The sequence below is a fragment of the Spea bombifrons genome, chromosome 11, assembly GCF_027358695.1.
Source record: "Spea bombifrons isolate aSpeBom1 chromosome 11, aSpeBom1.2.pri, whole genome shotgun sequence".
Classification (NCBI taxonomy): domain Eukaryota; kingdom Metazoa; phylum Chordata; class Amphibia; order Anura; family Pelobatidae; genus Spea; species Spea bombifrons.
Genome location: NC_071097.1, coordinates 18260325 through 18272489, shown reverse-complemented (window position 1 = coordinate 18272489; position 12165 = coordinate 18260325). Strand labels below are relative to the sequence as shown.

At 39.9% G+C, this 12165-nt stretch overlaps 1 protein-coding gene across 1 annotated transcript; it reads right to left on the bottom strand.

Annotated features, from left to right (window-relative positions):
• Positions 1–945: 945 nt before the first annotated feature.
• On the bottom strand, positions 946–11758 carry VPS26A (VPS26 retromer complex component A). The gene is made up of 9 exons (XM_053451066.1): positions 11666–11758; positions 9431–9580; positions 7685–7760; positions 6986–7142; positions 4736–4900; positions 4355–4461; positions 4041–4109; positions 3655–3797; positions 946–1922 (listed from the first exon to the last, which is right to left on the bottom strand). The coding sequence occupies exons 1-9, from the start codon at positions 11666–11668 to the stop codon at positions 1812–1814; spliced, it is 981 nt and encodes a 326-aa protein (XP_053307041.1). The 5' UTR covers positions 11669–11758; the 3' UTR covers positions 946–1811.
• Positions 11759–12165: the final 407 nt, after the last annotated feature.

Here is a 12165-nt window from a genome sequence, read left to right as displayed (position 1 = left end):
CAACCCGTTAGTCTGGCTCAATAAGGTATCTGGAGACCATGAACGTTTTCTTGCGTTGGAGCCTCGCATTGCAGCCATACAATTTCACCATCCAGTACAGGCTGGAAAAACAGAATGGGAATAAAATCTACCCGGATTGCCTCAGATCGACCCGACAGGATCCAGCTGGGTCTGTCGGACTATGGGTCAGGGGGGAGCACTGTCACAGATATAGAGCTACAAAGACAATTTCGCTGCGGTTTCCTTTATTATTTTATATATTTATAGTGCTTTTTTATGTAATTTTATCAAGATAAGAGAGCATGATATGTCCCCTACATTCCTTGTTGTTTCCCTGCCCCGTTTCCCTGTTCTTCCTGCTCTTTCGCCTGGCCCTAGCTGCAATTTCCTGGAACTGTTTGGCGGCTGAGCCCCGCGGGAAGACCCGCTGAACTTTGAGCGCGGTCGCTACGGCAGCCTGTTGCTCTTTTGAGATGTTGGACTCGTGATAGGACACAGGTTGGGTTAGTACCAGAGAGGGAGCTTATGGTGCTTGGGGTAATGGGCAAAGAGCTCCAAAGTAGGTACCATACAAATTGTTATAAACTATTGATACATAAAATGGTGTCAATTGTAAATTCGTAGGCTACAACAGTGGTTTTGTTTTCACCTTAACATAAAAGGTTTTGTCCGTTTACAGTTATAATTGGAGATTTTTTTGTTTTGTAGTAAAATTACGTATAAACCAAGCCATTTTATTTTCACTTTGAAGTTGGAAAACACCCCCTTATGCATCTACACATTGTATTGATTTGCTACTATTTAATTCACCTATTTCATTTTTTACTGTTACTTTTGTAGCATAAAAGAGGGTAAAAATCTCACTTCTCTCTCATACACACACTATTGCAAAATTACATTTTTCATATGTAATTTTTCATATGTAAAATACAAAAAAAAACACTGTGGTGTTTGTAAGATTTTATTTTTCATCTGTATTTTGCCCCAAAACATTGATATAAAATACTTGTACAATATAATAAAGCAAATTTATATACACTTTGCATGAGATTTGTTTTTTTGATTTCATTACCATATATTAAAGGAAGGCAAAAATACTGTAATTAAGGGTACAGTAGAGTGATAAATATTAACCAATTCTAGTATTTTAGATATAACATTTTAAGATTAAACGAAAAAGTAAGAGATGCAATTTGTTAGGATGAAAAACAAAACAAAAAAAAAGGCTGATTATTTCACGAAGAACAAAAAATAAAGTTTCTACATACATTAATTGGGTAAGTAGTACAGAATAAAAGTGACGCATACTCAGGATGTCTTCAAAATGTTTAATAAAGCTTTTCCTTTTTGTCAAATAGAATTCTATGGATTTGGTGTAGATTCACACTAATGCTCTGCTTGTTCAAAACAAGTATAAATTGATTCCAGATAAACAATGCAATAAGTGTACATGAGAGACAGGGACAATAAGGCCATCTGTTCCTTTCTTTAATTATTTTTTTTTACCAGCCTACATGCATGACCGTAATACATGAAGCACTTGTTTTTAGCTTGCTGCATGTTCCAATGCAAAATCTCAAAATTAAAAATTAAATGAAATCTATAAAATGCTAGTCTGAGAAAGGTCCAGTGTTTTCCGGCAAAAGCACTTGCTATTTATATATGTACAAGTGGAATTACATACAGACCTGCAGAATGTTTAGTGTGGTACATTAAATGCAGCAGTGCTGGAATGAAGGAAGACGTTATGGCGGAAGGTTTTACTTCCTTGTATCCGTTGCAATCCTTCATTTCATGTGGAATAGAAAGTGTTATATCTCTGGCTCTTCAGCTGATGCTTGTTGATCTGATGGCTCATATCGTTGGTGAAAATTGGTTCTTTTCCTTATCTTCTCAGGTGCTTTTCTCCATAAAACGATCTCCTTTTGAAGAGAAAGTGAACATGTTAAACATAAAATAAATTACTATAACAAAGGCAGACCCACCATATATAGCAGTCTGGGACACCAATCTGGTAGGGGTGCTGCTGCAAGGTACTCTCCCCTCTCTCAGCCTCCTTTGAGCAGTGAGGGGCATCAGCTCTCCTTTGTTCTCCTGTATACAGCATGTGAAAAGTTTTTTTTAATGTAAAACTAAATTTTAGAACCATCACGTTTGGAAGGCACCGTATTTATTTGCCTAAACAGCAGCACCAGCTCTTGTGTCAGCAATGAATCCCATATGCTTGGACAGAAGGATAGGTGGGCACATAGTGCTTACTGGTTAGCAGTACTGCCTCCCTACCCTTTCCATGCATCACTAGTTGTACACAGCCAATGTAACACACTTATGGTAGGAAGCAAAGCTGGAAAAGGAGTGTTTTTTTTTTTTTTTTTTAATTCCCATTCCTGGGTAGCATCACATTAGGTACATGCAACCCAATCAATCTTTACCCAATATTATACATGGGGGGTACTCTGCATCCTACATAATGCATGGGGGGTACTCTGCATCCTACATAATGCATGGGGGGGGGTTCTCTGCATCCTACATAATGCATGGGGGGTTCTCTGCATCCTACATAATGCATGGGGGGGGTTCTCTGCATCTTACATAATGCATGGGGGGGTTCTCTGCATCCTACATAATGCATGGGGGATTCTCTGCATCCTACATAATGCATGGGGGGTTCTCTGCATCCTACATACTGCATGGGGGGTTCTCTGCATCCTACATACTGCATGTGGGGTTATCTGCATCCTACATAATGCATGGGGGGTTATCTGCATCCTACATAATGCATGGGGGGGGATCTCTGCATCCTACATAATGCATGGGGGGATCTCTGCATCCTACATAATGCATGATGGGGTTCTGCATCCTACATAATGCATGGGGGGGATCTCTGCATCCTACATAATGCATGATGGGGTTCTCGGCATCCTACATAATGCATGATGGGGTTCTGCATCCTACATAATGCATGGGGGGGTTCTGCATCCTACATAATGCATGGGGGGGGTCTGCATCCTACATAATGCATGGGGGGGGTTCGCATCCTACATAATGCATGGGGGGGTTCTGCATCCTACATTACATCCAGGTAAGAGTACAGTGTATCCCATATTATATATACAAAAAGTAGACTTAAGCTATATATAACCAACAAGACCTTATTTCACTGCACAGCGGAAAAGATCATTTGACTAATAAAGGTTGTCAACATGTTTTTTTTTCCAGGATACATATAAATTTTAAATGCTGATGACCAGCGCTACGATTAATCGATTAATGTTGTAATGGATAAAACTAAGCAAGTCAAATAGATGATTAAGTATTATGAACAGCTTTTCTATTACAGCTGAATGCTTTAATCCGTGTCCAGAGCAACCATGACAAATTCAACACCACTCACTTTTCCTGGGACAGACTAAATGTATCCCTTATATCATGAATGAACACTTTCTTAGCAAAAAACAAAAAGAAACCCCTTAAACATTTGTATTGTTTCTTTTGGTTTTAAGCGGTTTTAAGCAACAGCGGAACGCCACAATCTTTAGACAAAGCTGCACACGGTGTCTGCTTCCTGGCAAGCCACAGATATTATTGTAGCTGTAAATTCTAAATGAACACATCCTGGTTCCACTACTTTCACAAAGCCACAAAGCATTATACCTGCTGTTTGAAGTATCTTCTGTCTTCCTCATCAACAAGTACTAAGTTCAGGAAGTATCTCACTGAAAACTTTTTGTTTACATCCCTCATAGTGGGTGTAGGATCATACCCAGCGAGAAAGAGTCGAATAGGAATAGATTCCCCTGAAATGGGAAAACATTAGCAGTTAGCCCAGGAGAAACTGATGTGTATTAAATAGCATTTCAGCATTCGTGTATATACATTTTAAAAAAAAAATACAGAACAGTATGGATTTCTGCATACCAACTATATATATTATATATATATATATATATATTATTATTATTATTATTATTATTATACACATACTTCTTTCACATGTGAACAAGATTTCCCATTGCCATATACATGAACCAGTATTTTACCTTTGACTGGTGCTCCATCCATAATCTCATACTTTGCCACAGTTTCAGTCTCTGTTGTAGTACTAGGGCCTGTAAAACAATACATCTATTATTACACCGCTGAACATACCCAGACATATAAATATTGATTTGTTGCTATATGGAAAAAAGTGTTAGAACATCCTAATACATGTGACCCTCTGCCAGTCTGCGTCTCACAAAGCATCATGGGAGATGTAGTTAAGTTTAGCCACAAGATGTAATTATCCACATGTTGACTTTTTGTTTCATCAACTCATGGTAGATTATCAGAGTAATAATATTTTCATATTTACCTATTCCTGTGATTTCCTTCTTTATCAACTGCAATTCCATGTGCTGGATTTTTATTCTGACCAAAAGGAAGTAAATTTTCCCAACAATTACATCTTTTAAGTGGTACCTTGGACAGAAAAGTTTGTAAATCATGATCAGGATATACATACAGTAATTACTAAGAACAATTAACTTAGAGACAAAGCAACCCTTGTCATATCACAATATCCAATAAAAGTAATGTGTAACCAGTATACACCAAATGAATTAAACATAGTAGAATCAACTAGGTGAATTTAAATTAGATTCAGGTTTTCCTAGCTTTATCCAGAGTCTGTAAGTCATAATAATTATAATAAATAACAATATAAAATAAACAGCATCTAGTACAAAACACTCACTTGGATTTGTTGTATTCAAATTCTATATGCAAACAGTCTTCTATTCCCACTTCCATTTTGATGGAGTTGTTGACGTCTGGGTACGTTGCAAGCTGGTGAACAATTAGGTCATACTCCTTTACCAGGTCTGTAAGGCGTCTCACTATCGTCACTTTGAGAAAATACCTGACAGGCACACAGAAGGACCAACATAGAAAGAGAGGGGATATTAGCTGTGAGTTCTCATTTCTATCAGTTCTCGTTTGACATGACTGTACCAGCACACCAATAAGGCTGCAGCAACTATTCGATTCGATTAGCTAGTAGAGTGTTATTTACCAGTGGCAGATTGTAGCAAGGATACTGAACCATGCTACTATGGGAGATGCATTAGAAGCCCACTAAGGAAGCAGATGAACAACAAGTAACATTAGTAACAGACGTTCCTACTACGTGATGATGCCATCAGGGTCAGAAGTCTAATGATAGCCCCAAAACATTTAGCAAAGGACACTCTTCCTTTAAACACAAGAACTCCTACACCCATCATTTGCAGAAGTAAATTAGGATAATTATGAAATAAGTCACAATGCGGAGAAAAAAAACCCGTAACCAAATATAAAGCGGTCACGGAATACATAATTTTAAAAACTGCTGCATATGTAGGAAAAATGCATTTTACCCAACAAAAGCAAAATATTTACTTGTGTCAGTCTGGACATATAAACAACCTTGCCAAGGCATGTAAAGATACTTTTTTTCTGATTCCTTACCATGTTACATGGTTCCTTCATGGCATCATTTGCACCTATTTGCTACTTTGTTCATAGCTTTACACGTCACAAACATATTACATGTAGATAGGGCTGCAACTAACAATTATTTTCATAATCGATTAGTTGGCTGATTATTTTTTCGATTAATCAAAATTTATTTAAAATAACTGGATGTTAAAAGCAAACAGCAGAATAAAAAAACTGAGAAAAATGCATTTCTTGTTTTTATTTCCCAACCTGCCCCCCTAGTTATGCAAATCTGAGCCCAGGCTTGTCACACTGCCTCCCCAGATATGCCACATACCCCCACATATACCCCTCTGCCCCCTCAGATGTGCCTTATACCCCCTATATGCCATAGTGCCCTCTGCTATGCCTTATACCCCAGATTTGTCACTCTGCCCCCAAATGCCACTGTGCCCCCCTGATATGCCTTATAACCCCCTTTATGCCACTATGCCCCACCTGATATGCCACACATCAAGGATATGCCCCTCTACCCCCGTGCTCCATACTACTTGGTGTCTAGTAGGGGCAGCCAGTGAACGCCTGCGAGCTGTCGCAGGAGCTTCTATGACTGACCCCCGGAAGGTCATGTGACACCGGTGCGCCATCATAGAAGTCCCAGCAGTAGTGCAGGCGGTAGCAGAGATTGTCTGCGCACATCGCACAGACACCCACCGGCCGCCAGAGAGAACGATCCAGGTCCCCTGCAGCGCTGCAGGGGATCCTCCTCTCTGGCAGCCGGCAGACATTGTGTTATTATCCAACCTCTATTTGTAGTCGGATTAAAAGACGAGGGGTATCTGAAAAAAACCCTCATCTTATATTGGATAAAATAGATTCAACTAATCGATAATAAAATTAGTTGGCAACAATTTTCATTATGGATTATTATTATTATTTTAGAAAAAAAAGCCTGAATATAGAATAAGACTACCCTATAAGAAAAGTTTTATTAGTAAATATTATTATTTTTTTTTTTTTAATTTCCTTTTGCCAATCTGCCCCCCAGTCATGCACATCTGCCCCCCCATATGCCAATCTGCCTGCCTGATATGCCTTATACCCCTTATTTGCCACTCTGCCTCCCTGATATCCCTTACACCCCCCATTGCGGGGGATCTGGATCGTAGTCTTGTAGTCAGACCTCTATTTGAGGTCTGATTATAAGATGATCTTGAATATAAGACCAGGGGTATTTTTCAGAGCATTTGCTCTGGAAAAAACCTTGTCTTGTAATCAAGCAAATACGGTATTTATTTGCCTACACATTATAAAGAGCCGTTCCTGGTGTGTTTCTCCTGCATAATATACAGTGAACGTGGAGACATTATACAGAGCCAGCTCAATCTCTTCTTGCAGGAGAATAATAATCAGGATTACCGCCGTATAATGCAAAATGAAGTCAGCAGAGAAAGTGCAATCCTCCTGCAAACCTCCCGATATCAAGGACATATCTTATATGAAAACAAAAATGAAAAACAACTCATACCTTAACCTAACATTTGCACCAATGTAGGATTCATAAGGCTTCTCGACTTGCATGAACTCAAAATCATAACTTCTGCTCTGTGTCAGTTCTCCCGGTAGGGCCAATTCTTTAACCAAGTTCACAAATTCATGTGTGTTGCTTTTGTCATTGAAAAGTTCTGGGTAGAAAAAACAAATAAAAAGGACAATCTAAATCTTTGCATACACAAATCCAGCATGTGCCAGTAAGAAACTATGTGATGATAGTTGGTTTTCATCTTGGTGATAAAGGTATAAATAGTTTTAGACAGACAGGACATATTGGGGAAAAAATGCACCAGAGTAGTAATGCACGGTGCAAAAAGGGCATACAAGATACATGAAACAAATGGTCTTCTGCTACAGATAGTCAAGTCCATAGGTTATACAAAGCCATTCTGAGCAAACGTCTGGTGAAACAGGGAAGTCATTTATAATAAGTAAGACAAAACTGTCAATTCGTAAAGGCTGGGTAACCGGATCTCACAAAACATTGGTCCATATCGTGAAATGAGGGTCTTATTCATATTATCCAAATACACTTAGCCATGAATGCTGTATTTAATGAATTCATACTCCAAAACTCTCCATTATAAATGTGTCACTGCTGTAAAACATGAAACTTCCACCAATTACTATCAATGGAATTTAGTATTGAGGATCAGCCAATGTCAGGGCTCACCAATTTGTCCAACAAACTCAATTCGAACTCCTTGATGTTCTAGTCTTTTACCAGGCTGCTTGAAGACAACGTTTACCTACAGACAAAAACACAAACATGTCACAAAAGGTAAGCAAATGGGACAATTATTGGGGAAGCAGAAAGTATATATTAAAACTGTCTGAGACACTTAGGTTTACACTAATAATGGTTCTCTGAACAATACCGTACATTTATGTATACATTTTGACTTTGTAGCCACAAATACATATATTTTCCAGGACTACGATGTCATATTTAATGATTTAATGGAAAAAATAGACACAGGTTCCAGTGTGAAGTCACATCCAGTTGACGATCTGAACAGATCTTTCCCATACACAATCTCTCACAGTAACAATGCAAGTGATTGCTTAGCAATAGAGGATACTATAGTTGTGGTAATTAACAACATTTATACCGCCATATCAATTAAATCATTCAGTGCTGCAGGATGGAATACAATAAAATAGTAACATACAGTATTCACCGCTAACGCACAAGCCTTCTGATAGCTGATGTATTTACTAGTTTTGAGAGCCACTGAATGGGTGAAAGGGTAGAAAATGTGAGTTAAAAATGAGCATTAAAGGATCTGTAAGGTATTTGTCTTTAAAATCAAAGTACCATATCAGAGACACTAACCCGTGGTCTGTCAGATTAAGTGACCTCCAGACGAATCCCCACACAGTCCCTTCCGAGAAACATACTTTGCATTCTTCAGATACTAATAACTGCGGCCATAGTGAAGGCTTATCCGAAGGCTACCTCCATGATGGCAGCCCAGTAATACACTGTAAGAGCCGCATGCTATACAGCACACAAACTAGTGATCTCACATACAGAATTAACAGTTCCTTGTTGGTCTTGCCCTGACTTGTTTCTCCTTGTTTGAATAACCTCTGCCAGAGTAATCATCTTCTGGCTGGCTCTGCCTTTCCTTTGGTTGCTTCCTCAAATTCAAACTAAATTTCTAATGCGTAGTAAAGGGTCTCACCTTTGTAGATGTTGGTACAACATATGGCAACGTACTCCCACCATGCCCACCGTGCCCCCTTCAAAATGCAGCAAGGGAAGGGAAGCCTGTACCACTTCCTGCATCTTACCGTAAAACAATTACAGACATTCACCTTCCATCATCTCCTGCTAATTGCCCAAAGCATGCATCCCGGTGACTTTATTGTCTGTCTACTAACATTGGTCAGGTAGCAGTACTGGGTATTGTGTCTTCTCAAGCTCCCAGTGCATTTATGCTTGAGGCTGGGCTCAGCAACAAAGCCAGCAATGCTTGGTCGGTGCCACTGGTGCCAGCAAACAGTAACAAGAGAAAGTGGAGTATTTCTGTAAGAAACACTGGTTCTGCTGCAGAAAGAGTTGAAACGTTTATAAACACAGTATTGTGCGTTTGAAGTCTATGTTTACAGTGACTGTGTATGTTACTAGACCGCAGAGACATATAGTTGCTGTTACGACTAGTATTCCAGAGGGATTGCCTGGTTTTGAACTGCTCCTTGTACATACTAACTAGAGACTGATACCAAGCATCACAGAACCATAGAATATTGCACCAGATAAGGACCATTTGGCCTATCTCGTCTGCCCGCAAGGTCTCGGAAACTAATTTTAGGTACCACAAAAGACCCAAGAAAAAAAAGAAAAAACATTGTGCCCTTTTCTTCTACTTAATCATGAATATATTTTTTAATATTTTTGGAATGCAAGATTTACCTTTCCAGCCACAGATTCCCCATCGTAGAACAAGAAGTGTTTTTCTATCTTGCCATCTTCGGTTTTGATCTCCGATAGCTTCCTGGTTTCTGCATCGTTCAAAACAACTTCAATCTCACAAATTGGACCAAACAAACCGCTTAGAAAACTCTGCAAAGAAATGAGCGGTGGTACAAAAAAATAAGTCTTTATAAGTAAGCCTTGTCTTGCAAATATACTACCCTTAGAGGGAAGCTGCTCTCCCCCTCCATGTTCCGGTGGTTCATGCCACTGACCTAACACACCGCTGTGTTCTGCAGAATCCCCAACCCATTTGTAAGGAGGACACAACTTAGATTAAAGGGACCTCAGCTACCATTCACATTAACAGTACGGCTGCTATCCCTTTAAGCAAAAAAGGAGAATGCAATTCTGTTATTGCTTCATTAAGTTTAGAGCCCGACAAACTTTTGGCAACATTCCAAATTACCCTCAGTTTCAACACCCATACAGATAACATATTAATCATGTTGGGTTCTTCCATTCTCATGTCATTTTCAGTAGCGCTGTATGTATGTATTTGAATAAAATGCAACCGCTGCACACAATCTAATGTACACAGATTGCCAAGATGTCCAAGTAGAAGGCTACAGATTTCTCAACCGGTTGATAATAGGATTCCACTGTGATAAAGGAGTATTTTGGACAAAATATTAATAAATAACTTAAAAATGTCAAATTACATAAAAAGGATCGCTTTCATTCTAGTTTTAGTTATGGTTTAGAGATGTACATAACCGCTACACAAGACCACTCGAGAAAGGGATTCCAGAATGTCTGTTTTAGCTTCATAACAGAAAATGATACAGTCATCATCATCATGCTCCTGGAGTGTGTAGGTTTATGTAGTTCATGTGTTATTATACGTAAAGGAAACAAAAATGTCCTAACACATCCCGAAAATCATTGCAAGTGACAGCACCATGTCTTCTGCATCTAGCATACAATTCTTGCAGATGATATAAGATGATGAAAAGCATGCATTACTAAAGAAACAGAACCTGGCCAACAGCATCTTAAGGTTTGCGTGTTCATATCATTCCTACTGTAAACCAAACAAAGAGCCCCTATAATCACCAAACTAAGCTACAAAAAAAAGCCGAGGTTCATTTCGCCAAGGCTCAGCTCGGCTTCATCAGTGGTTGTTAAACCCGCGTCGGCTTTTTATTTTTATTTATCTATACGTTTCGTTTTGTGATTATAGCGATTCTATTTTCCGTCAGACCGTAGCTTCACAAGAAGGAGTTAGTGATTAGAAGCAAGGTTAGTCCCTACTAGACTGGCAGCTGAAGCAGGTCATCGGCTGGAAGAAAGGGGGTTTTGCCCAGCATAAAATATACCATTAGCTATCCAGTCGATCGACAAACAGGATTAACGACCGAGTCTTCACGTCAGGAAAAAAATTGGCAGACTAGATGTACTAAATGCATCTAATCAGCTGTCAAATTTACTTTCTATGTTTCAACAGCCCAAGAACATCAGTAGCATATTGTATTACAGTAACGATAATGGCAACGTGGGGCTAAAAGAATTCCCACTTTGCAACAAATACAACATTAGTTGCTATTTTATTTAGTAGGAAAGTTGGCTTGGATTTATATAGAAGCTCATTATAATTACATGTGTGTTACTAATAAATCAGTGATACAGGTGCATGCCCAAAAGTTAGAATTAGCAAAAGTTAAAATGAATACTGGGGTAATCACTGGTGGGACAAAACATGGTAAACAGACAGTTAGCGTCTCATTATTTTTAATAACTTAGAGCTGCTATCATTGATAAATTGAGCTGAAATTATGTAACATGTCTGCAACAAATAAAGATTTTAACGCTTTGAATGATAAATCACACCGCATGCGGTCTACAGGAGTCCGGTGCAATTGCCATATATCACGATCACTATATTGCGACGCAGTCATGCTTAACCCGTTCCAACCACAAGCGAACTCGTAGGTTTTAGGCTGCGGTAACCGAAGAGGGGCACTCGCAGTGTCGGTATGCAGGCGGAATGCTGCAGCGGAGCACTAAAGGAGAAAAACAGTCTGCAAGAGCAGTGACACTTCAGGCCAGTTGTTCCGCCCCGAACTAGGCCCTGACAGTTCCCCGGCCTAACCGCTTGCAGCCTGGCCTGTCACTGCCACCGCCACAGAGGAGGCCTTAGCCGCAGCTCCATTCCGCCAGTGGTCTAGGACTTACCATGTTGTCACACCGGGCCGAACCCTCAGCACCGACGAGGAACTCCACCCGCCACCGTCACGTGACTACAGGGGAGGGGCGGAGTGGCGTCACGTTGAGAGAAGCCGTGTGACCGGTCAGCTGATCTGGGCCCACGTCAGGGCTGGGTTTAGGAGGCAGGTCGAGGTGTGCGCTTTCCTGCTGGCTGTAACTCCTGCAATGTCAGGGGGCTTGTGACTCAGAGACCTATATCATCAAAATGTGCAGATTGTCACCAGGGTGCTACTACTGTGACACGTGACTGCTAACACTGATCTGTATAGAAGTCACTCACCAACATGTGAGTGAAATATGCAGGACATATGTGTGTATGTTCACTGCAAATATAATATGTTTAAAATATCTGGAAAAATACACTGAGGTGTGCTGCAGCCCTTCTGTCAGCCGGAACACTACGCTGGGGAGCGTTCCAGCTGTTTTGGCATCTGGAACACTATTCTGGAGCGTCCTCTGTACATTCC